The following is a 27,635-nucleotide window of genomic DNA, read 5'->3' on the forward strand; positions in this document are numbered from 1 at the left end:
GTAAATCCGGACCTGAGCGCTGCCCAGCTAATTATAAGCATTTAACCTGTCATTGTTCTGTACTGATGAAATAGAACAGGGTACAGAACGGTGATGTGTTTGATTCCATTGCTATGATACCAGGAGCCATAAATTATAATATCTATACTGGACTGCACCCATATAATCACTGGAGGAACAGAATATAGCCTGCCAGAAACAGACAGTCCTGCATAAGGCATTGCTGATCCCACATCAATATGATTCCAGACAACCCACTGTGCAAAGCATAATTCACATCCATTCCTGGTGCCTATCACGTTTTCAGTTCATGTCTGAGCTGCTCTCTACACTGCACATAGAAGAATGTAGGTCAGTGGAGACATACTTGATGCAAACAAAGCAATCTTTATTCTGACCTGATGTTCTCACAACACAGGGAAATAAAAAAGCATACCTTACACCCAAGAATAACTGATGCAAATCAGCTATAGGCCTATTTATTTGATGTCACGGCACTGCCCCTCACCCAATCAGAGAAGGCCTCATTGAGAACAATATTAGGCATTTTCCAAATGGCCCCATTGTTGAGTGACCCATGGTGTTTTACCAGCACAGGGAAGCCGCTCAGCACAGCAGCTGTTATTATACCCAGAATATGCTATAATATCATGAAGTAGCTGCATGAAGTAGCTGCAGCTACTACAGTGTATTACACGATCCCAGATCCATAGTTTGAAGATGATCCTACTCATGAGCTTCATAATAGAGGTACAGATTGCTATTTTTCAGAAAGCCATTAAGAGGCTCAAACATCAAATAACAGAGTGGACAAAGGCATGTGAGAAAAAAGAAAATGCTGTATTGATGTGCACAGAATGTTATGTGATCACACAGCTGCTAAATAAAGGGAGAAACAATTATGACCTGCTGGGCTTGAAGACAGCTCCACCCTCTACATCCCCATGTATCCATTGCCTAAAGTGTCATTTTAATTTATCTGAAATTTCCAATAGAATATGATGTCCTTTTACTTTGTAATTGAAATGTCAAAACAAATTAGATCAATCAGAATCATTCTACTGAACATGCTAGAAATGTCTGCAGGTCCAGGAAAATTGTGACATGAGGCATATGACAACATATAAACAGTCTTATCCATACTTTTTAATATGTTTTTTGCCTACAAGAAAGGAGCAGCTGTGAGGGGGCGCAGCCACGGCCAGCCTGGCTGTGTCCCCTTGCCCCTGTTGCCATAGCAAGCAAAGGGCGCCAGGCGACAGGGAGTAGACGAGTGGCACAGCCTGCAGCTTCTCCTTGGATACCCATTGCTCTCCCACACCTGTATGGGCAGAGGCAACGGGGATCGGAGGAAAAATGGAGCTCTGAACCTGGCGGTGGGAGGCGGAGGAGGGAGCTGTCACTTCAGGATGGCCAAGTGGTAAGGAGAGAGAGAGCCACTCAACCAGGATCTGACAGCCGACGGCTCTTTCTCTTCTCACCACTAGGGCATCCTGAAGTACCAGGTGGGTTATATATGGTGTCATCAGTGACACTGGAACCAGGACCTGCAGCTCCAGGGCTCATCTGTAGGTGGCTCTGCTATTATTCACCACCTGCTTTTACCTGGGATGGTATTTAATCCCTCCCTGAACTAGGGATTTTGCCACAGTATTGTCGCCAATTCCCGCATCCTGTTTTCTCTGACCTGTGACCTGATTTCTACATCCTGGTACCCCCTTGTACCCTGACCATTGCTCCGTGGCTCCCCTTGTGTTGCCTTGTTCCCCAGGTTTCACTTGTTATGTTGTCTGTGATTATATTTGCATTTAGTTAGCTATTTTTACTTGTTTGCAGTCACTTGTGGGTTTTGGTGGGGTTGTTTGTGTTTATATGATTTCGGTATGTCTAAAAAATTGTACGTTCATAAGCTCAGGCTTTATCTGGTGTGGTCACGCATTTGGTCCTCCCATGTGGGTACCTGCATGCGGTGCGGGGACACCGCATGCAGGTATCCTGATACTGTCCTTAAAAAGTAATTCATGATAAATCATACAAAGTTAATAAAAGGGTTCTGCAAGGTAAAATGTGCCCTGGCAACAGCATAAGTGAAATAACTGTAATATATGAGAAATTACTTTGTATCTGAGTTGAAGTGTTTTATGACAAACCATGATTAATTAAACATGCAAACCAAATGAGCATCACATTGATTTCTCAACCACCTAGGAGGTCAACAGCATAGAGAATCGATTGGCTCAATACTTACTGCCTACCTATCTTACCCAGAATTACACTGACCCAGCAGAAGAAGAGTAAAAGAAAAAAAGAGCCACGGTGGATCAGGCTGTTCTCATGAGACACTGGGGTTGATTTACTAACCTTATAAACACACCACGAACGTGTATACACCTCTGCAGTGTGTTCCCTCCCAGCATGATCTATGGGTGGAATCTAAACACCTTTGTAATGTGTACACACCCAGCAGGTGTGTTGTGCAAAGCCCTGAAGGAATTCCAAGGTGATGTTGGGTAAATTAGCTCTATGTTGTGTTGCTTGCGTTGATGAATGCAAGGAATGTAAATGCATGAGCTAACCATTTTTGTCTAAACTGTGAAGCAGCATTATATATGCATCATGTGCATGATTTTTATATATATGGCATTAGTGGAAATATGCTTTTAGAGACTTTTTGGTTGATAAATACGTTTTGCTGTGTGAAAATCACACACACCTGGTGTGTGTGTGTGTTTAGGTTAGTAAATCACCCCCACTATGTTTCTAAGTAATTAGCTCGTACCTTTCCTTTAGCGATAATGAAAAATGTGTTGCCTTCTTCTCCTTCTCTGATGATATAATCCCCTTTGTCATAGAAGTCCTGTGGAACAAGAGCGTAAAGGTTTTATTCAGAAAGCTGCAATCATGTAAAATGTGTGGGAGATAATCAGTGAAATGTATCATCCTTAATTGGGATTATACTGAAGACCTTTAGCCCTAGACTGTCCAACATCAGTGGTTATTAGGTGCCGAGTGGCTTAAGCAATCACTGTATGTAAAAATGATCTTAAATGCAATTTTGAGATTAGCAAGGAAAAAAATATGAAATGCAGTGTGCTGCCACCGCAGTGAGTCTTTTGTCTTGCTTATTGTATTTGAATTATTCCTCTGTTTTCCCATCATGTTAGTGCTAGTTAGCATAGTCTTTAGCTAGACACTAGAGCTTCACTCTGCTGCTCAGATGTTAGTTTCACTTTCCTAGCAGAGGCAGGACTAAGGCTGGGTTCACACCTAGGCGTATCGAATATGCGCGTATGTTGTGCGTTTCGTGACGCGCATTTTTACCGCGATTCACGTTTCCGAGGGCTACTTGGCTGTATACCAATGGAAACGCGCGACAAAAATGCCCCAAAGAAGCTCCTGTACTTCTTTGGGCGTAGGGCATTTTGTAGCGCGTTCATACGGCCTGTAATACGCCCAGGTGTGAACCATACCCATAGGAAATAATGGGATTTCGTGTGTTTGAGCGTTTTGCAGAGCAATCTAACGCGCTACAAAACGCCCAGGTGTGAACCAGGCCTTTGGAAAGTCGTTGTCTTCTTACCCCTTCAAAAGCTTGGAAAAATATTCTTTGTACTGCACTTATCTAAAACAAAGTAGGTTGGATTCTGTATCTTATCGAAGAGTTAAGCTGCCTGTGCATTGTGCCAATTTAGCAAGTGCATGGGTGAGATGAAGAGCGCCAAGATTACAGAAGCCCATACACATAACAGTTGCATCTGTTATAACAAACAAACTAACACACGGTTTATTCTTCCACTATGTATGGCAATTCTGCAATACATAGGGGAAATGCGGACAAAGTTGTCAAAATATGCAATTAGTGCCATGTCCTCTTACGCTTCCCACAGATAGGCAGATTTTACCAAGAACACCTAGGGATAAGAGATCAGTCTTTTCATCATGTTCTCATACAACAGCTTAATACAGTGCATGCACATTAAGGATTTGCATCATGAGTTACACTTCAAAATCTCTCAATGAACAATGCTTGATAGTGCCCTCCACTACCTAAATATCATTATCATCATTATCAGTGATAATGATGATAATGATATTTAGGTAGTGGAGGGCACTATCAAGCCATGTTCATTGTGATAATTGTGATAATTGATCACAATACTTGAATTTATTGCACTGCTAAAAAATACCTTATATATGAGGCACCCTTAGACCTTACATTGTAAGAGTCCACAGTAACCATTAAGGAAAACTTTTTTTTATGTTTTAAGCTAATTGAGGCTGATTGGTAAAATAGTTACAATTTATTAGCAAAGATGATTATTTTGCTACTATATCAGTATTTTCCAAAGTGCAGAACAGGTACCGGTAGTGGGATTGAATAGAAGTGGACAATTGTGGTCCAAAGATTATAAATGCCCAATTACAGTCTCATACCTGTTTATAGCCATGTACCCACACTTTATGAACTGTGACTTTTTTTAATTGGTAAAGTTTTAAAACACCTTCTCTTAATAGAAAACTGCTCCCTGTCTCCCACTTTAGTACTCCATGCTGGCAGATCTGAGTAACATCCACACCCCTTTTTACAAGTGTCCTCACACATACTTGTAAAACAGAGGTAGAAAGGGGTTGTGAGAACAAATCTGTAACTGAATGTTGATTACTGAGTGCACTGGGTCTAACTCTGGTGCCTAGTGGACTGCAAAGTTACATTTAGACATCCTGTACAGCTATTATAATGGAAACATTAAAGAAGAACTATGAGGTGAGTGAAAATCACTCATCCTCCTAGTTCGAGCCGACGCGTGACAGTGAAACTGTCACATGTCGGCTCAATAGATCGGGAAGTGAGCGAACACATACCGTCGCCCGCTCACTTCTCGATCATCTCCCTGCAGTCACTGTCAGTCATGGCTCCCTGCAAGGATCCCACCCCTCCCTGCTCCGATCCTCCAGCAATGAGTGGATGAATAGACGGGGAGGGGGCGGGTACAGCTGGCTATGCCTCTAGATATGCAGAGCCCGCTGTCACTCACGCAGCTGGGTGCATCTTGACAGTAATGTCGGGATCCGTCTTGGCTGTGGCGGTCTCAGTATACCGCAAGCTGTAGCTCGCGATATACTGAGCTTTGGGTCATGGGAGGACACTACGGTAGTATATGTCCTCCCGTGACCCTAAAGAGAACTATGGGGAAAAACACTTACCCCATGGTTCTCTTTTAAGGTTGTTAGTGCATTGTCTGACTGCGCATCTATTTCAGAGACTTAAATTAGACTCTAAATACCTTCATGCTCTATAGCAATTCCCCCATTTCAAGAAAAACAATATTCTCTGTTCTGAAACTTGTTTGATCTTGCAACAGTCATCTGGCACTAAAGTGAGCAGGGTGATCTAATCTGCAAATTGGAAATTCTGCTTCTTTGGGCACCTTTGCTGATTTGTGAGAGAGCAGTGGTTTCATTATATGCTAAATCCAAGGATGGGTGACACCAGACTTAACTAGAAATTACAAGGCCTCATAGCAAAATTCTGATGGAGTCTCTACCAGTTGAAGGTGGCCTATAATGCACCTTAATTAACACTCCTTTTACACACAGGTGAATGGCCCATACATCTATCATTTAAACACAGGTGGTCGGAGGTGGTCTATATAGGCATCCTATGTACACCCCTTAATGGTAGGCATTGTAACTAAACACTTACAAGATGTAGCCAGGTAATCTAAATGGTTAACTGCACAGGACAAAGGTGCCCACAGGCTTTCCCAGCAACTTAAGTTTCCTCAGCTGGAAAAAAAGCCTCTCCTTTAAGTTTAGCCACAACTGTTTGGATCAATGTACAGAAAAGTAGTCTGTGTTCCTTACCCCTGTTCTAGCAATCGGAGTAATCATTTAATGCCAGAAAACGAATATAATAAATCAATAAATATAGCAAATTACATTTCTTTTACAGAATTATAGGTGGCACAAGTCTTGGTAAAATGTGGTACAAATGCAAGTTCTGGAAAACAATGCTCCAACTAAAACTTTTCATTTAGTTTTAGAGAGAGTGGGGAAGAGCTCAGAATCACGCAGACAGGAAGTGAGGGGAATACTCCCCAATGGGGTCAGAGACAAAAAATAAAAACTGCCACATTTTAAATCTTGCCAACTCTATCCAGAACAAAAAAGGCTACCACTAGGCTTCAAATCTAATAGGAACATGGTGTTGAGATTTAAATTCACATTTTGAGACTTTAAAATCACATTTGACCCTGGTGTATCTATTGCATCTAGAACTAATTTGGGCATGCTTGTTAAAAATATGCTAAACAACACTCTTTATTAAAAAGAGTGAAATAGTCTAGCCCTAAGGGCTATAGACTATGAAATATTCAGATAAGCAACCCATTCACTTGATTATTCGCAAGTGTCTCATAGAAAATGAGTCATTTGCTCAGTGAGGGACAAACAATTAGTCAAGCAACACTGCTCTCACCAACTACTAAATTGTGATTGCTCTCTTTATTCTTAATGAGGACTTTAACGACATAGTGCCATGTCAGCAAAACTTTACTTCTTCTCGATACACCCACTAGAATTTTAATCACCCTACTTCTTAGTTTCTTGAGGAGCTAAAGGCTTGAAAGCTACAGATGTCTGTGGGTGCCTTCATCAACTTCATAAAGAACCCAGATACTGTATATATGTAATATTTACATTTATAGCTGCTGCTGTTATATTTGAGCACACAGGAAATGTAGCTACTATGTTTTCTCTTATTAGGGGTTCTAAACGTTCTTACAATTAACGATTCCCAGTATGTTGCCCAATAAGTCCCCAGGCTGTCAAAGTCATCATCATTACCAGTTCTATTAGGTTGAGACTTCAAAAGATGTTAATTTGTTTTTACTTTATATATGGATTGTTAGAAACAGAACAGCTGAATAAAATCATTATTCAGGATTCAAGGATATTATTATATCTTTATCAAACAACAAATCACACATACACAAGCTAACTACAACTAGCAAGATTTTTTTGCTGTTGCTTTTTGTGCTTTTTAAACATGAAATCAAGCTACATTTACTGAAAATGTTACTCCCATGCCATTTAACGCATGGGGGTGATTTACTAAAGGCAAATAAGGCTGTTCACTTTGCAAGGGAATTTGCATTTTGCAGGGGAAGTTTCCTTTAGCTTGGTGAAAGAATACCCAATCATTTGCAAGGAAAATAATAATAATAATAATTTAAAAAAAAGTATTTTTAATGTTGAGAATCCAGATTAAATTTTTTATAACGTATTCAGAGGCCTTGTCTCTTACCTCAATCATGTGCTTGCTACCTCCAAGGTGTATGGGTAAACCTGGTTTGGAAGCTCTGTTCTAGAGCATCTCACCACATAAGTAAATGTTACAGTGGCTTTATATTTGTTCGTTGGTCTCAGTATTTGATCTCTATATCTCTTTTAAATTGATTTGTAGTTCCACCACAGCTGGAGGGCCAGAGGTTTGAAACCCCTGTTCTAGAGGTTGTCTAATGGCTACTTTTGTTCCCCATGTTCCCTCTGTGAGTTGTAAAGTAGCCACCGCTCCAAGCTCGCTCATGCATTGGACTACAGTATCACCTTTAGTTTCCCAATTTGTATTGAGATTGTAGTCAATCATGGGTGTGAGCTTGGAGCGGTGGTTACATTACAACACACATAGGGACCATGGGGAACAAAAGCAGCCCCCCTCCAGGAGGAAGGACTGTGTCAGCATGAATCCAGACATGACACAATACAGAATCAAATAGAAAAGTGGTACAATAATGTAAGCTGTCTTTCACTCCTATTGGTTATGCTTAATATAATTACATCATACAATATATTGAGGCATTGTTTTTGCATGTGTTAAAATGTATCTACACATATATCTGTTTAGATGCCTGATCAATATTAAGTGTAAGTTGCTTCAAGTTAGAGAAATAATGAAATATGTGTTTAGCTGCTTAAAGCAGATATTATGACTGCATTGCTGATAATAAAAGCGGCTCTGAATACAGTACTAACTTCTGATGAGGTGTTAACTAGACTGGGAGAAGAACTAGTATCAAGAACACTTGCAAAGTTCTTCACAACAAAACTAATGGCATTATGACCATATATGAAGATCTGGCTATCAACCTATTAGGATTTCTAGGAGATATGAACTATCTCACTGTCATTCATTTTTTTGATAATAGTAAGTTGGAGGAAATTCTGTGCACAGCTCTAACCTTTCTTGTCTCCAACATATGTTAAAATAGACAAGTCAAATCAGATTTACTGTAAATCTGAAGTTTTCCTGATCTTGACAATGCTAAAAATTGAACATGTGGAAAATGGGGTTTTATGGTCGATGATGATATGACTTTTGTCATTTTTGAAAGCCGTGGACATTTAAAACATTTCCAAAGAAAACTAAGCAGCAACAGTGACTGTCCCTGGCTAATAATGAAGTACAAAAGACTTTGGGGGGAATTTATCAAAACTGGAGCAGACAAAATCTGGAGCCGTTGCCCATGCCAACCAATCAGCATCTCTCTTCAGTTTGCACAGGTAAGATTTGAAAATGAGATAGAGAAGCTGATTGGTTGCAGTGCAAATCTGCTCCAGTTTTGATAAATTCCCCCTTATATATCTATATTATTGCTTTTTTTCCCTCATTCTGGTCATTGGACTAGCTTGTGCCCCTGCATAAACCAGTGAGTGTATTTTTAGCTTACTATATATTATTGAGTTGGAAAAGGCACTGGTCTCAGAATTAAAACTCATAAACCTGCCAACCTATGTCACCGGGAATGGATTTCCAGCTGCCGCATAGTAACAGCACAACCTCAAGCACACTCAATCTGTTTTAACTGACAAGGTCTTCTCAGGCAGTGATGTGACTTACACAGGGATGCGGACCACTATTGAAATGGAGAGATGCCTGTTTTATTAAGAGGTTTAAATCAGATACTTCGACATGACACCATTATTTCTTTATTCAACTTCCCAGCTACCTGCGACACCTACCTGCTCATATGGCCATGAATCATCAGTGTGGTGATGTTGATTCATTGTCCATTGAGAAAGAAGAGCAAAGAAAGCTGAAATCTTCACATAATAAATAATAGTGTCACCTGCTTGCCTGTGCAATGTGCCATAGGTATGCGACTTACAAATACTTTCACAGATGCTTCACATATACATTTTGCTAGGGTATTTAGCTATTTGGCAAAATAAGGGGAAAGGGAGTCACGTTTATAGTAGCGAGTGGTAAAGACAGGTCTCCTGGGTTTCAATAATCTATCAATAACAAGCAAGGCTCCCCCTAAATGCGAAATCCCATAAGATGTTGTAGCTTGATTTGCTTATAGTGAGAAAACTTCAAAAAGGACTTCAAACAGCCAGCGCTGCCAAGGAGGTAAATCGTGGGCATACAAGGAGGACTGGATACACGTTATCCCTAACGCGTTTCCCCCCTATACACACAGGGGCTTCTTCAGAGGGGCTTCTTCCCTCTGAAGAAGCCCCTGTGTGTATAGGGGGGAAACGCGTTAGGGATAACGTGTATCCAGTCCTCCTTGTATGCCCACGATTTACCTCCTTGGCAGCGCTGGCTGTTTGAAGTCCTTTTTGAAGTTTTCTCACTATAAGCAAATCAAGCTACAACATAGAAGTGGTGGACTCGGAAACCTGCGTCCAATTGTCTATTGGAGGATATTTACTCGCTGTGAGAGCCTGCTGTGTGAACCCACGGATAGATCCCCAGCCGGCGATGTGTTTAATATACCGGCTGTGACAACACTGACAGATTTTCAACCTGCCACGCAAGTGATATCTGACTCATGGATTTCCTTTTATCTGCGCCTTCAAGTGCACCTGCATGTGTGGAATAAAATCTTTAAACCTCATCCAGCAACATAGATTGTGGATCACCCTGCAGGTGGATGTCAGTGTGGAGACCTTGCAGCACCTTTCCATCTTGATCACATCACCACAATTGATTGAAACAGATTTCAGAGTCTGGATCGTGTGGACACAGCGGACACAGCTTCAATACTACTTCCTGCAGGGACTGCCTAACCATCCAAATACACTGTACAGTGAGTAGCTCTCCATTTGATACATATGTACCTGCTTTTTCTATACAGCGCTTGTACTTAAAGTTAGTTTTTTGACCATTTATTTGGTCAAAATATATTTTCAACTGCACCTTTTTTCACTCGGGCCATACTAAGGAGGACTTGCCTTTTATTGATTTTAAATGTCTTTGTCAGTTGGTGGTTTTTTGATGCGATTTTGTTTAATGTTGTTTTCTATTTTTTCATTAAATTTTGATACATTGTACTGCCTGTTTTTCTATTATAGACAGCTCCATCTTATGGGATTTCGCATTTAGGGGAGCCTTGCTTGTTATTGATATTTAGCTATTTGCCTGATATTATGCTTTAAACTATTTATCCGTGCTCATCACAATAACACACTCATTTCTGTATACATGTTTTGGTACAGAAAGCATTTTTACTTATCAGTCCCCGTTTCGTTTTCCTCTAGAACAATACTGCAAACTGAAAGCCTCAATTAGCCTTAGCATAGACAGCTTTCCTTGTCAAATACCTCATTTTCCGCTAAGATTTGGTTACTTTCACATAAGGATTTCTAAATGTTTTAGAAGCTCTTACACAGGGCGTTTAGTTTAAGAATCCTTTAGGAATATATTAATATTTTTAAAACTGGAGCACAGATTACTGTAGATTTTGGGTCAAAAAGACTAAAAGAAAAACATTATATAGTTTAACATTGTACATAGCAGATTTCTAGTCTGACCAGTTATCTATTGTAACATCATGATGAAATATCTACAACATAAGCAGATACATACAACTTCCAGGCAATCTACAATCTTCGACAGCTTCTCTTCGGGTAAATCTTTCAGTAGTGAAACGCTGCACAAGAGATTGAAAGAAGGAGTTATATTCCTGGAAATAGCATTTCAAATTTACTTTGACAGCTCTGTAATACATTTGCCACTTCTTGTCTCTGTTAATATAGATTTTCTCCTACTCCTTACTAGTAATGGAAGTTGCCCACACTTCTTAATGACTTCCTGAGATTCAGTGCAGCTGACTATGAGCGACTGTTTTATATTTCAGCGACACATGACTTTTTAAATGGAGTAGGCAAAGACTCCCTCTGTCCCAGATACATACAGATTATCTATAGTCTCTCTCCACACAGCATGTCCTTTTTGGTTCAGTGCCTTGAAATAGTCTGAACAGAGATTGGAGACTTGTTCATCTTGCCTGCAGGGGTCATTTAAGTAAATGACTTGCAGCTTGCTGAAAATTCCATTCCAATATCAGTGGGGTTATTTATTAAAGAGCGCACGCAAAAAAGTCCCTAGTGCAAAGGGAAATAGGCTACACCATCCAATCAGGATCAATGCACCAAGACAAGATCTGTGAAACAAGAATTCTGATTGGATGCTATGGGTTAGCACACCAAGCACTTAGCATCTTACGCTCTTATTAAATATGCCTGCAAGTGCTGCTTAGGTCTGCATCTCTGTTGCAGTAATAGAACCACCCCACCACCCATATCTGTCATTACTCCATTTAACTTGTGGTATCATTAATATCTCATCTGACATTTTACCGATAATGGTATCTAGAAATGTGCAGACAGGAAAGGAACTAAACATAGGAACTCATTGCACAGGCAGCAATAAACAGAAATATTTAAAAGCCTATGCATCATCTAGACACTGCACCCCATGTTGCTTTGTGTTTTTATAGAAGACTACTTTTACTACCTATATTTCCCATTGCACTCTATTAATTGTTGCCTCTTTTCAGTTTTCTTGTTTAAATCATTTCAATATGCAGTTTAGCTTATTTTTACTTTTTTTTAAGAACTTACACTACTGATCTCTGTGCTTTTGGCATTATCAACCTTACCGTTCTATTTTTTCCTATAGTCAACATCTATCTTTTATACACTCTAAAGCGTGTATGTCAAACTAGAATTAAATAATAGGCTAAAGTAAATGAAATATTGTTTATGTCGGCACACTATGTCTACAGAGGGCCACACTACTCCAAAAAAGCAGTTTATAGAACTTTAGCACTTAAAGCTGAACTCCAGAAAGCACTAAATTGTTAAAAGTTCATGTTTTTACAACAATGGTTCCAGGTCACCTTCTGAGCCTTCTTACTATGCAAAACTGTATCCCCTGCAGGTCTGTACTTTCCTTCCCAATGGCTGCGGCCTCCTACTGGTGATGGCACATTTATTACTCCCACTGATCAGTAATGTTGGGGAATTTATTAATCCTACTCTTCACCAACACTGGGGCATTTAAATTTTCAATGACCACTGGTGCAGGGGCATTTATTACTCTTGCTGTCCACCAATTTTGGTGGAATTTATTACTCCTAATGGCCACTGATGCCAGGGCATTTATTAATCCTACTGTCCACTGATGCAGGGGCATTTATTACTCCTACTGTCCTCTGATACAGAGGCATTTATTACTCTTACTGTCCACTGGTGCCGGGGCATTTATTACTCCTACTGACCGCTGATGCCTGGGGAATTTATTACTCCTACTGACCGCTGATGCCGGGGAATTTATTACTCCTACTGACCGCTAATGCGGGGGAATTTATTACTCCTACTGACCACTGATGCCAGGAAATGTATTACTCCACTGACCTCTGATGCCGGGGAATTTATTACTCCTACTGACTACTGATGCCGGGGAATTTATTACTCCTACTGACTACTGATGCTGGGGAATTTATTACTCATACTGACCATTGGCTCAGGGACATTTATGATTCCTTCTGACATCGGGGCATTTATTATTCCCTTTAACCAATGACACTAGGGCATTTTTAGTCCTCCTGATGCCAGAGCATTTATTACTACCAATGATTTGGGTTTATGTATTACTTCTGCTGACACTGGGATATTTATTACTTCCATTGGTGCTAGGGTATTTATTGCTCCCACTGACTCCTAGTGCTGGGGCATGTATTACTTACACAGACCATTGATGCTGGGGTATTTATTACTCACACTGTCCACTGACACTGGGATATTTATTACTCTCACTGACCATGGGGTATTTATTACTCTCTCACAGACAGTGCCGGCCCTAGTGTGAGGCAGCACAAGCGGCCCTCTGAGGGCGCTGTTGGAGGGGCAGACAAATGGTACCACAGTCCCCGCAGATAACTGTGCCCATCCCGTTCTCCCCCCCTGCAGACTCAGACTGTCAGTGTTTTCTGCTTACAGGATGTAATGGGCTGTAGCCATCTGTGTCTGAAGGGACAGATAGCCGATTGTAGCCTGTAAGGACAGTCTGGGAGTTTTCTTCGCCCATGCCGCCTACTCAACCCCCCCCCCCAGACTGCGCTCCTGCTGTCAGCCACAATCGTCTCCAATCAAGCTGCTGGCAGCAATAAACCAGCCTGCTATTGGCTCTTTTAAATTGTGGTAGCCAAAAGCACACTGGCTGTTGCACCCGCCCAATGCCTGCTGTCAGAACCAATGAAAAAAGAAAAAAAAAGATGGCGGGTGGTATGGATGATGTGGCTATGTTGGTAGAGCCACGCACAGCCGCATAACTTAAAAAAAAAAAGCAGCCTGTTGGGAGAAGAACCCTGTGATTCAGGTAAGGGGGGGGGGGTTGCAATTTTACTATGTTACACCCTAGCAATGTGGTCCAGGCTAGTGCTAGTGTAAGGATGTATAGGCAGCCAGCTAAGGGCGCCGGTGGGGGGTGCAAAAATCCACCTTCGCCCGTGTAGGCAAAAATCCTTGCACCGGCCCTGGACACAGAGCACTGATGCTGGGATCTTTTTTACTCCCACTGATCCAGGGAAATATATTACACCCACTAACGACTGTAGCTGGGGCTTTTATTACTCTTACTGGCCACTGTCACTGGGGTATTTATTAGTCTTACTGACCTTTGGGGCTGGGGTATCATTTACTCTCATGGACACTGGGAAACTTATTACTCTTACTGAACACTTTCACTGACCTTCAGGACTATGGTAATTTTTACTCCCACTCATCCCAGATGCCGGGGCTTTGTTTTTACTCTTACTGGCCACAGTTCGGGCCTTTATTTAAATTAAAAAAAAAACAATCAATTTATCCCATATCATCCAGTAAGGGGGACATAATTAATGATTTCTTTACAACTAACAATATAGTAACTATTGCAACTTACAAAATTCTATCCCAGAGAAAAGGGCCTTGTTCAATTTATTATTATTATTATTATTATTATTATTATTACTACAGTAAACTCCCTGTTATCCGGCATCCACAGGGATTGATAGATTCTAGCTAAATGTAGTTTCTGGTTGCTTGAGAGTTACTATTAAAAATAAGTCTAACTAATGCCATACCCCATACTATATCATAACAATCTCTGTATTGACTTCATATTAATATTGAAATGCAGTAATCAAAAGCAAATTAAGAGAAATAGACACACTTAGGACAAATAGACACGATCATTTCCAGTAGAATACATGCCGCAGATCAGCAAAACAGTGAGTACACAGGGGATTTTTTTTTCTGGTTAGACAAGAATTCTGGTTAGTTGAATACCGGATAACTGAGAGTTTACTGCATTATAAATATTAGAAACTCCACGGCGTCGAAAATAAGGAGTGAGAGGGCCACATGTAGCCCAAAAAACACCAGTATGAGTTAGAGTTACCTCTAGATAAAGAAGCATTAGGGGAACCTTCTCTTTGCCTGTTTTTGCAATGATGTAGCCTTAATTCTTTTATAGCTAAAGTGCTGCTTACAAACAGTAGAAATACAGAGAACTTTTCCTCACTTGTCATAGTGGAGATGCTGCAAATGAGCTATGCAGGAGTAAGTAAGCAAGCAAACGGAAGGCATGTTTGTACTGGTAGCTCTAGCAAAAGTAAGTGGGTTTCTAATGTTCATTAGCACATGGACAACTCCTTCAGCTCAAAGAAGCAACTGATATCAGTGGGTTTCCAAAGCACGTCTCTGTGTCTGCTCATCAGCCCAAGAAAACCAACACATTCTTAGAACTCCTGGCCACCAAAGCCAGTGCATAAGATTTATAAAATCCCAGTTACTGAAATGTTTCTGTCACCTCCATACAGGCACATCAGCTATTAGGTTGGTTGGATAGTCACAAGAATTGAAAATAACAATGAACTAGTATGTCATGCTTCACCAAATTCTAAGTCTTCGTAGGAAAAGTAGCTAATTACCTGCGAAGAAAGCTAAAGTATTCCTGATGTTGAGCTTGTGCTGAACTCATCATAATATTCTGGAAAACCTGTCTATCCAAAACCCAAATCTTGGAATCCGTTACCGCTTAATGGGAGACAAAAAAAACACATTTTTTTTTAGGCCATATATAATACAAAATGAATAATAGGAGTAACATGCAGCTACAGTGAACTATAAGATTTTATAAGTTATTCAGATTTAGGAGCAAAAAACAACTGGTTTTAGCATTCCTTCCCTGATGCACACCTGAAAGTCTGAGCATGAGGCATCTGTGAGAAAGGGATAGAGTGAATAACTCGGCATTGAGAGCAGGGCTGGATTTACTCTCTCTGCTGCCCCCAAGGCCAGGTTACTCAATCCGCCCCCCTATCCGCCAACCCCCAATGGAGAATGGCAGACCTGCAGGCTGCATACAAGTGATCTCGGCGACATCGCCGGGATCACTTCTACAAAACAAGCGGCGGCTTCCCAACTGTACATTTAGCTCTGCTTGCCCAAAGCAGGGCTAAATGTAGAAAAGAACTACCCGCCCGGTGCCCGGAACTGCATATCCCGGGCATCGGGAGATGGGAATTCCACACCCCTGCTGCACCTCTACTCCCTGCTGCCCCAAGGACCGGCCTTGGTTGGCCCTGAGGGAAATCCAGTCCTGATTGAGAGGCTGCCTACCATTCTGGAGTCTTGGGGAGAAAGAGGTCAATTTACAAAAAAGTAAACCCATCATCAACCACTTTCAATTGATTCTTTTTATTCATTTTAAGTGATTCTCTATGAATCAGTGACTAATTAATTTAAAGTATAGAAAACTCACAGGCACAGATGAGAAGCTTTTTAAAACTGCACTGCGTTATTTAGAACTTGGATTGGGGTAATTTGTCAGCACTGGTACAATAGTTTCAGGATGGACCAGCAGTTCATTGATTGGCTTTCCTTGTTTACTGGAATGTATAAAGTGTGTCTATAGGTTTTTAGCTCTGACTAATGTAGTGAATGACTAAAACCCCTCTCAGGTATTCATTATCGTGTGCATCTATGCTGGCGACATTCATCACCTCTTATTGTCCTGATAACCACTGTCACTAGGGCAGATAGAGATGGAAAATCCAAAACGTTACAGCTGGTGACAACTGAGAGGATTTACTTTGGAGAGATTACCTCTTGCTGCTGTGATTGTGTCACGGGAAGTGAAGATAAATGCCACCAACAGGTCAAAGTAACAAAAAAAACCACATAAAAACAAAACAGACAAGGGGTTTACCATCCCCAAACCTATACAACGTATATAAAAACACTGTACCATTGATCTGATTTAGAATGCTCTTTAAAACTGAACAGCAAGCAGATAAAATTCACAAACCACCGCAGCTCTGTATTGATGAATACATCATTATATTATTATTATTATTATTATCATTATAAGTCGTGTCAAAATTACCTTCATTCATCTGACACTAGTGACACTAAACTCAGGAGGTAAAACATACCTTAACTATTAACAATATTGTACTTTAGTTGTGTAGCACTTGGCTGTAGATCCCCAAATGATCTACTTTTGTTCCCCATGGTCCCTGTGTGTGCTTTAAAGTAGCCGCCTCTCCAAGTTCGATCCCGTGATGGACTACAGTCTCAATACAAATTACTAAACTAAACGTGAGATTGTAGTCCATCACAGGTGGGAGCTTGGAACGGTGCTACTTTACAGCACATACAGGGATCATGGGTAACAGAAGTAACGACCCTCCAGAAGGAAGGACAGTCTACAGTCGAGTGATACACAAATAAGCAAAATTTTTGTTAATAATTAAAGGACAACCATGAGGTGAGTGCTTTTCAATGAGACTGTCACAGGTCGGCTCAGTAGATCGGGAAGTGAGCGAACACATACCGGCGTTCATTCACTTCTCAATCCTGTCACGGCGCTCTGCCGTGACAGGGGAGGGGCTGGATTCCCCCCTCCCCGCTCCGATCCTCCAGCGCTGACTAGCGGAACGGACGAGGGAGGGGGTGGGTACAGCTGGCTCTGCCTCTATATAGGCAGAGCCAGCTGTCACTCACGCAGGCATAATTGTCGGGATCCGCTTCAGCGTCTCAGTATACCGCGAGCTGTAGCTCGCGGTATACTGAGCTTAGGGTGACGGGAGGACGCTAGTTTGTGTCCTCCCGTTGCCCTAAGGAGAACTATGGGGAAAAGCCTGAACCCCATAGTTGTCCTTTAAGGTAATTGAATGTATGTTTAAGATTTAACTCCTGAGTTTAGTGTTACTTTAGTTTTTTTTTGTTATTGTGATATTTTTCTTTTTACTGAAGTGCACATTTAAAGTGGAACTACAACCTCCTATTCTTTACAGCCAAGGGAGGTGCCATCTTAGCCTCTGTTTGGATTGCAGTTGCTATGGTGCTGCACATGTGATCAGCTATGACACCAGTCATCTGATTGCTCTAAAGTTTGGTTGGGAGCTGAAATAAGTACACTGGCAACCTTGACAGCTCGATTGCCTTGAAAGTAACTGTTCTGAGAGACATTAAATTGTTGAGTCTAGTTCTGCTTTCAGTGCTTCAGTTATGGGCTTGTCCATTACTGACCAGTCTTCTCGCATATTTATGAGTCTTGTTTCTGGCTTATAATAGTGATCTTATATACAAGATGTTGAAAACTAATACTGGTTACCTAGCCCAGTTTTAATAACACTGCAAGGTACCATATATTTGAGCATCTATTTTGTTTTATTAGCTTTTGATTCAGGAAACAAATGCTTATCTGCAGTTTACATGATGAACTAAGTTATGGGAATTGCAACTTAATGAAAAAAGGAAAGCATACATATATTATGGATATACTGTTTAAGTATTATTATACTGTAGCTTTTATAATGACTCATACCTTTCACTGTTGCTGTTCTTTTGCAGTTATACAGAATTGCTAATTCTCCAAAAGCAGTTCCAGGATGCATTTGCCCGAGCAGCCGAGCATTTTGAATAACGTCAAGCAAGCCCTCTGCAAGTAAGAATAATCACATTATTCACAGTCTACTCTTCAACCACACTGATTTTTTCCACTACAAGCTCACAAAGACTAACTGTAGACGTCAGACATTGTCTTCAGCTGCATCAGTTGATTTTACAATTCTTAATCTTGATTTTATATTGCTGGCATGGAATTTCTCTATTCTTTAAAAGGGACAATAAGGTAAATTGCCGGTAAGGTCTAACAATCATCACTGTAGGTTCACCTTCCTGAGATAAAAATGGAAATTCCAAGTGGCATCAATAATTAGTTCCCTCTCCTAAAAATCAGCTTAAATCTGGTCCAAACAGGAAAAAATAAAACCGGGTAAGTTTGCAATAAAACAAACTTACCTGCCTGTTCATAATCTTCCTTAGAATGTACACTGAGCTACGTATGCACAGGTCAGTGACCATTCTTGGCACACCTTGATGCCAGCATGCATAACACTCATCTGCTCAAATGGCATCATACCCTTGCTGGCCAAATCAGTTAGCTGCCGAGCCTTAATTTCTCCCTCCCATCAAATTAGATTCTGAAGTTTTGGCCAACGAGGGTGTAAAGCCATAACAGCAGGTGGGTCCCCCCTTTAGGCAAAAGCCTGCCTTTAAACTTCATGAAATGAAAGGTAATTTATTGACACAAATGCTAGGAATACTTTAGAAGACTTCAATTACTAATGTAAATATTATTCAGTGACAAAAACAGAAGGGCCGATTTGTCAATGTTTTCACCCATAATTCACACATTTGCAATTCAATTTAAAAATGTGTGCAGCTTGGGTAAAAGTTGTGTGAATCGGGTGAAAACATTAAACAAACAGAACCCACAAATCTAACATACCCATCTTCATGCGGTAATAAATGGCCTTACTATCTTTTTCTGAGTGGACCTCACATGTGTATACACTCCTAAGGTATTACTGGGGAGAAAATAAACCAGTCTGTTTGCAAAGATACATATATAGAAATATTAAACCATTTCAGTTTAATGTGCAACTCCTCCTATATTGCAATAAGGCAGTGAAGTCAAAGAGTTTGCTGGCCGAATTTATAGCCTATGTGTCTTTAGTTAAATCTGTCCAGTCTTTTAAAGAATGCATTAGGGGGGAATTATCAAAATTGGGGCAGACAGGATCTGGAGCGGTTGCCTATGGCAACGAATCAGCTTCTATCTTCACTTTGTTCAGTTAAGCTTTGAAAATGAAAGATAGAGGCTGATTGGTTGCCATGCATAGCTGCTTCAGATTTTGTCTGCTTAGTTTTGATAAATTCCCCTCACTGTATTTTGCTGGAAATGTTGACCTCTCTCTTGATTCTATAGCTTATTACATTTCACGAACACAGCATCACTTTGTTTCTACAATTCCTATTGCTGCAGCATGCAAAATATGAATATTCTCAACTGTACAATAAAACTAAGATTGTTACTACTATATTTACACACTAATAGGCCACATATAACATTTACTTTAAATCACCTGTGGTTTACTTCAAATTATCCGCATTCTATTACTATATTTCTATCAAATGTACTTCTTATACTTCTATCAACTGTACACCTGTAAAATATAATCAGTTCAGACAAGCAGCTTTGAATCCTACCTAGAATTCTCCTTATGCTTTTAAGAGATAATTTATTTTGAAAAAATGTGTATAGGAATATTAGAAATAATGCCCACAGCAACTGGTTGTTTTCATTTGTGACCTGCCTTAGAAAACAAAAGATAATTGGGTTGGTTGTTGTGGCAACCCTTCCAAACATCCTTCCTTTCAGTTATTCGAAATCATCACTGTTCATCTCCATGAGCGCAAGTTTCAGTATGGAAGGTAATTGTTGAGCTTTTGTGGTTCCAAACTGTCCACATACTTTTTCTTTTACAAACCAGTCCTTGATACAACCACTAAAATGTTTATCGTAATCTCAAAATTGAACCTTTTTTAGAAAATTCACCAAAAAATAAAAGGTATCTTACCTGCCAAAACATAAAGATGGTTACCCGCTGCCCCTTCTTGAATGACAAGCTGTGATTGAGTGTACACCCTCTCATACATGCAGTCCACCATTCGACGTACATGTGAAGCTTCCAGCTGCCGTAGGAAGTCATTACTCATAATTGCTCCGGTGATTAGCTTCTTAGCACTACAAAAAAAATTAATAATACGGTGTTCATTTCTACTTTAGCCACAGAAGTTAACTGTATAATTATCATATTACCAGATGATCACAATTAAAAGTAGTGGCGTGGTCTTTAGGTGTGAGTAATCTAATTAATGGAGGGCCTGCAATAAATTCTTGCTTGGCAAATGTAAATATTTGTGCTGTTCTCTCACGCAGCAAAGAATAAATGTCATTGTGAATATAATTTTCACAACAGTGTGCCTCAGGACGAGAAAGCAGTAGTTGGAAGTGTCGCCACATGGGAGGCTGTACCCAGTAATCATTCCCGAGCCAGAGACATTAATGTTCTGTTCCATATTTTTAGGCAGTATGAGAAAGTTGTTTTGTTAGCCTCTGGAATCATTCCAAATGGTGCCCTCATGGGAGTTTGACTGTATGGCATTTCAGAAGATGATCATTAACGTCATATCAGAAATGCTCGGCGGTGCTGTAACCTTTTAGCAAGAGAGCTAATTGTTTTTCAATTGGCAGAGCAATGGTTTGACAATGTATGATGACACTGTGGGAAGAAAGGGCGTTTTGCTATCTCTCATGCACAATAATGATTCATCTGTGCTAATTTTGTTTTTAATATGGTGAACCATGGCAGAGTATTAAAAGATATATCTCTGAAAGCTCTCTGTGAACTGGGTTATGCCCTGTACATACCAAACACAGCTCCTCAGTGTAGAATCTAGAATCCTTCAGGACAGCCCTCGCACAACCGAGATATCAACGCCAATAAGAAGCTACCAGCCAACACATTTTTTGTATATTTATTTTTTGTATAGCATTAGGAAGGCAGAGAACTTCTGTCAGGTTTGTATTAATATTTGGTTCCCTGACAGGGCAGATTTGCCCTGTTGACCCTTGTTATTTTGACAGAAAATGAGAGGAAATCTCAATAACATGGACACCGCATAAAAACTTGACAGCAATTTTACCCTTTCTCCGCTCTATCCAAAAGGGAAACAAATTGGCTGGAGTTCCATGTTAAAGAGCAAAAACCTGTGTGATGTTTCTGTGACTTGACTTTTATATACACAAACATCAAAGATCCACAACATGGAGAGAAATAATAACAAGGCTTAGTGGTAAATAAAACCCAACTAATCCAAAAATGTTTGCAAATAACAAACAGTGGTTGAATTGCATTCATTTAATTGGGCCATGACTCCAATATATTTTACCTTATAAATATATACAAAAAGAAAATGGCCTAACAAGCAAGCCAAACACAAAAAGACATGCATCACACAAGACTCACAGGGCTATTCACAATAAGGGTGAAGAGTTTGGAGAAAGCAGGAGAAGTGAACAATCTAGGGCAACAAAAACGGCAACTGGAAAGTGAGCTGAATTGGATAATTTTTCCAAATCAGCTATTTTAGCCTAGATTGTTCACTTCTCCTGCCTTCTCCAAACTCTCCACACTTTAGTGAATAGACCTGTAAAACTCTATGGTCCCATTCACACTTTTGAAACGTATCTCTTTCATTGAAGTTCACGGTAAGACATTTGTTTCGGTGGAGCCTACTTACAATCTTTTGTAAGGCTTCATTTTTTCCATGTCAGTGAAGGACCTCCAAAATGAATTGTAACACTCAAAATCACCATACATGCATTTTTGGCTCTATTTACTGCCGCTGTAAATTGGAAACTTTTTTGGGGGCTCCTCCAATACTGTGCATAAGGAAATGCATTAGTACAAGGGTAAAAGCAGCCTCGTTGTACTACTATAGCACATACATGTAATATATTATGTATAGTATGTATGACGGCTTTGCAGGCCATTTTCAAGGGATACATTTTAAATCCAAAAGTACAGGCCTTTAAAATTTCCTTTTTACTGTTGAAATGTATATACATTAGGTGACATAGTGGGCCATACCTGTAAGTTAAACAAAGTTAAAGAAACATTGCCAGAATGATAGTTGTGTATATTACAGTAGCTGTGGCGATTTCTTTTTCAATTTGTATTGGTTACATAGGACCCAAATGTGAACAGATACACTGATATTTGCAGTTCATGTTCTTACCTTGAATCTTTACGGACACAGGTAACATCTGGCTTCTGGCAAGACGGATTGTAATAATGCCGTGAAGTTGGCTCTGCTGAGACTCCTTCCTTGGCTTTTTGACGTCTATGGGCATCTGGGGCTTTCTCATTATGCTGAGCAGGCCCTTGGTTTATAACACTTAGCAGCTTTTTATTTTGACTACCTTTTGGGGACAGCTGGATGTTGTAACCGATAGCATCCTGTAGTTTGTCTATTTGAACAGATTTTGTTTCCAGTTCCTTTTCGAGCTGCACGATTTTGTCATCTTTTTCTTGCAGTTCTTTCCATCTCTGTCTCAGTTCTTCTTCTAAAAGCAGCACAGTCTCCTGCAGTTTAGTAAAGGCCCCAGAGGAATGTTCTCTCCTCCTAGAGGAGAGACAGCTATCCTCCCTCCGTGGGGCTCGGATAGTTCCATTTCCCATGCTGTTCTGGTTGTACATCCCGGAGGAAAAGTACTTTGCTCAACTGCCACTTAGATGTCTGTTCTCCTCATGATCTTTTTTCTTTTTAAGATTCCCAGATGTTGAATGTGACAGAGAATGTTTATGCAGATAACACTTCAATGTTCAGAAATCTATTCATGGTCTAAGAGAAATAAACAATTTACAAAGGAGAAATATAGTTCAAACATACAGGTAAAGCAATTTATTACTATGAATTCAAATTTTTTTTTTTTTTCGAATAATGCATTGGAATACATAGAATTCTCTGCATAACAATATAGACTCATATAGACTCATAGATGTGTAAAAATATAGACTCATAGACTCATATAGGCATAGATTTATGTAGGCACACAGCGTGTCAAGTTACATTCTGCTTCACCACAGACATTAAATGATAATTGTCTGATGCACGTGACTTCACTAACAGTGAACATTAATTGATCAGTCTATTGGGGCCTCAGACAACAGTTGATACTCTTCCCAGAATCAAACTATTAAGCCAGGTTGGAATTTTTTGCCTAAAAGCCTATTTTCCCCTCAAGATGAGTGCATACATCTCTCATAATTGTTTCTTCAAAGGCCTATGGCTGGGTACACACAAGTGCTCTTGGATTTTAAATCTTCTGTGCTGCTGCAGTATCAATGCTTTTCTGAGTCACAAGGCTCCATTCAGTCAGTCTATTGACAGGAAGGGGAGGGCTGCAAAATAAGAGTATTTCATATGCTACAGGCATACAGTTCCATTCAGTGCACAACAAAGCAAAGGCTTCACTAAGTGCTTGTGGTTATTGAACCACTCAGCTCAATACACATTTTATCACCTTGGATTGGGCAGCGCTCAGAAGCCATACAGATTGTGTCTTGAGTTTTGACACCTGTGTAGACTAATCCTAAAGATGGCTTTAGACATTACAAGGCTCTTTGGGAAAAAGTCTAAGTGTTGAATGTAATTTAATATAAATAAAAGTGCACATTTTTGTGTCAGGCAGATCATTGGCAGCCAAGTATGCTATTGGCTTCACATACTCCCCAAGGCCTAACTGCAAGAAAACATCATGTCATCACCCTGGCTCTTACATACACAAGTTTACAAATACCACTGCTCATAGGAGGCTACCTCAACGAAAAACAGTAGTAATTTTTAAAAGACAAACCATTTGTACTGCATCACAGCATATATGACAGTCTTGACCCCAATACCACCAAAGATGGTCTTGACTTTGTAAGTCTCAGATAATGGCCATCTACATTCACTTAAAAGTGAGCCCTTGTGGATTGAAACAAAGGAGCTGCCATTGCTAACTTGGCCTTGGTGCATGCTACAAAGTCACTGTCAAGTCACTGTCTACAAAGTCAATGACCGGGAAGAAACAAACAGTGTTACACTTGAAAATCCCCTATGCACAGAAATCCCTAATTGGAGCTGATCTAATAAACAGGTTTACACATATGGAGTATGAATAAGTATCAAAATTTAATAGTAACAGAATAAACACATTGAAAAACCTTCAACAAAACATTTAAAAACACTTAAAAATGACTTCCCTTAGGATAACCCGATAAGTGTAATAGTCTGAGCAGCAGATAGTCACTGGTGCATGCACAACGGCCACAATCAAATGTGGATACTTAGTATCTGGGCTTACTCACGTCACTTAAGATTCAAAGTGGTGGACAATCCTCATAGAATCCTGTGCTGATATGTAATTTGCCGAACGTTGCCCTTGTTCGGCTTTGGGCTTCATTACATGATGTTCCCGTCACGGTTTGGAAACTAAACTCTGCGGGCAATTGCGAGCACAGATCAGTGGGTGGAGAGGCAACCCCGAGATCCGGCTTTTCACCTAACTAAATTGGATTTTCTGGATATGCCACTGAGCAGTTTTGTTCCACGGCAAATTACATATCAGCACAGCATTCTATGAGGATTGTCCACCACTTTGAATCTTAAGTGACGTGAGTAAGCCCAGATACTAAGTATCCACATTTGATTGTGGCCGTTGTGCATGCACCAGTGACTATCTGCCGCTCAGACTATTACACTTATCGGGTTATCCTGAGGGAAGTCATTTTTAAGTGTTTTTAAATGTTTTGTTGAAGGTGTTTCAATGTGTTTATTCTGTTACTATTAAATTTTGATACTTATTCATACTCCATATGTGTAAACCTGTTTATTAGATCAGCTCCAATTAGGGATTTCTGTGCATAGGGGATTTTCTAGTGTAACATAGTTTTATTGAAACCCTGGAGTTTGGTGTTTACTTTTACTGTATTTTGCGTAGCTCCCTTTGTTCCCCGTATTTTTTGAGAAGAAACAAACAGCCAGTGGAAAGTCGAAACTCTCACTCTGCATATTCCCAGGGCCGTCTTTAATATTAATTGGGCTCTGGGCAAGATTTTACGGATGGGCCCACACAACCTTCCCAGCTCCATCACTTCCTGACCCAGACCCCCATATCCACCTACATCACCTTCCCCTGAAAAGAAGCAGGCATTGGGGGAGGAGATCACCGAAGCAGGAGGCACACAGACATTAACTAGAGGAGAAAGGACGGCCGGACGACGGTCTCCCTGTCAGCGGTGCCGCTGGGCTTCTCCTGTCTCACGCTTGGGCTAAAGGGACAGCTGCTTTGGGCCCCTGTAAATTATGGGGCCCTGGGCAAATGCCCCTTTTGCCCTGCGTTAAAGACGGCCCTGCATATTCCCTCAACTCACTAGGTAGTGAAGCTGGGATTGGACAGACAACTCCTGGAAGGGAGGCTATATCTCTGGTTTTGAACTGGACTGTGCTGATTTTATTATTGTTGTTTGGTTCCCAAAACAGACAATTTGCACAGAAAGCCAGATCGCCCCCATCCCCTTCATACACTTTACATAAGCTACATTTTTTTTTTGGTATGATGCAACAGCCCTTTAGTTTTTCATGGACCAAAAGTCAGCAACAGCAGCTCCCATGTATGTCTATCCTTTTAAATTCCCTTTAAGCCAAATAATCTATAGTATTGTCTTTCTCTGTTAACTTGCAGAGATGCTTCTGTATTATAAATGCTTTATGAACTCGAGTGTTCTTCTGCTATAGCAGGCATGTAGAGCTGGACACACCTTACAGCACTGCCAAACTGACCTCCTCTGATGAAGCTTGCTATATACAGCAGTGGAAATGTTATTTCTCATATCACTGTTTCTGCTTGTCAAAGATTCCACTGCCTGCCTTTGTCTTTCAAACGATATTGATCTTCCTCCAACAATATTATTATTTTTTATTTTCTTGGCTGCAATAAGCCACAATGTGTTGACAAGACATCAGCCTTACCCTTTACGTTCATAAAATATTTCTTGGTTTCTGAATTTAAAGAGGACCTTCACACATCATTGCCACCCGCCACAAACCTCAAATGCTAACTATTTTTTTATTTGCCTTTTTTCGGCCCTTTGCACTCCACCTCACTCCTTCCTCCATTCTTTCCTAGGTAAAAATGATGTTTACACTGCTACTGATGCCCCCTGGGATATCCACGTCAGATTTTCCAGAATCCTTTTCTATACCATTGACCGAGGAAGAAGGACCTGGTGGGCATCTTTAGGGGACAACTGCAAGAACCTGGAAGAGACAGCTGGCTCTGGACTATGCAGAGGAGAAGATGCTGGCACAGGAAACATCATGTGGCGGTGGAGCAGCCAACAGCAGGACAAAGAAGGATTCACTGGCAGAGTAAGTATGTTAACCGAGGACAGTCCAGCATAAAACGGAAGTGAGGGTTGAGAAGTAAAATGAACATGGGGCGGGGGGGAGAATTCCTCTTTACAAAGCCCTAGTCACAGCAAAAACATATGGGTTTAACTGTACATTTGAAAGAGAGCATAACTCAAGGTATATGTTTAATCCAACAGAAACCTCTTGTGCAGGGAAAAATATACACACATTGACAGTACAGATGGGAAACCCTAGAAATCCACTTAAAATCTGATTTGTAAAACTGTCACATAAAATGGTAGATCAGTGCAAGTCTTACTAGAAATTGAATCCCCAGCTACAATCAGCATAATGCAAAACCAATTGTCGCAGTTTAAGTCCAAACCTTGCTAAAATGTTTCTTTAAAAAAAAAAAAAAATAGAGCAGGTAAGGGTTAGAGCCTCTATACGGGTTTATTGATGTGTCCCTATTGCACAGGGAAATTCCCTCACTTCCTGTCAGGACAGGAAATTAAGGTAAATCACTAACAACTACACAGACAAATCTCCCCAACCAAGTCTTACACAGAAATACATACCATGCAAACATGTTAACTGCTCCTCTCACTCTATCCAAAATGTAAACACATATGGAATAAGGCTTTGATGCAGTATTTTCTCAACCTTTGAAAGAGTTGCTAGTGGTTCTTTCAGCAGCAAGCAGTGTTGGATTAATTTCCCTCCTGCTTGTACCGGTATAGTTCTGACACCTACGTTGTTTAGCAGAGCCGTGCATTCTTCCCACTGATCAGAGGCATTCTTCCTACTGATCAACAATGTAAGCTTGAAATTGGCTGCCAAATCAGCTGCTGATGAGCTCTATGCATTCTCACACACTGGACACAACAGAATACAATTTCAAGACAGCACAGTCCTGATACAGGTTTTCCCTTAGTAAGCCCCAATAAAGGGAGTATTTGTCTGAGCCTTCGTAAAACATTAGAAAT

The 27,635-nt window shown here is 40.4% G+C and overlaps 1 protein-coding gene across 1 annotated transcript in view; it reads right to left on the minus strand.

Annotated features, from left to right (window-relative positions):
* Nucleotides 1–22,949, minus strand: part of LOC108801489 (cGMP-dependent protein kinase 2-like) — a gene marked incomplete at its 3' end in the record, with an annotated part of 25,305 nt that extends 2,356 nt beyond the window's left edge. Inside the window, exons 1-6 of the mRNA XM_018573371.1 lie at nt 22,489–22,949; nt 20,265–20,431; nt 18,167–18,280; nt 15,264–15,369; nt 10,874–10,937; nt 2,780–2,857 (exon numbers count right to left, since the gene is read on the minus strand). Of these exons, the coding sequence (XP_018428873.1) occupies nt 2,780–2,857; nt 10,874–10,937; nt 15,264–15,369; nt 18,167–18,280; nt 20,265–20,431; nt 22,489–22,949 (990 nt within the window). The remainder of the gene's footprint in view (nt 1–2,779; nt 2,858–10,873; nt 10,938–15,263; nt 15,370–18,166; nt 18,281–20,264; nt 20,432–22,488) is intronic.
* Between the last annotated feature and the right edge of the window lie 4,686 nt (nt 22,950–27,635).

The sequence above is a fragment of the Nanorana parkeri genome, unplaced genomic scaffold (assembly GCF_000935625.1).
Source record: "Nanorana parkeri isolate BGI_ZX_2015 unplaced genomic scaffold, ASM93562v1 scaffold2352, whole genome shotgun sequence".
In the NCBI taxonomy this organism is placed as follows: domain Eukaryota; kingdom Metazoa; phylum Chordata; class Amphibia; order Anura; family Dicroglossidae; genus Nanorana; species Nanorana parkeri.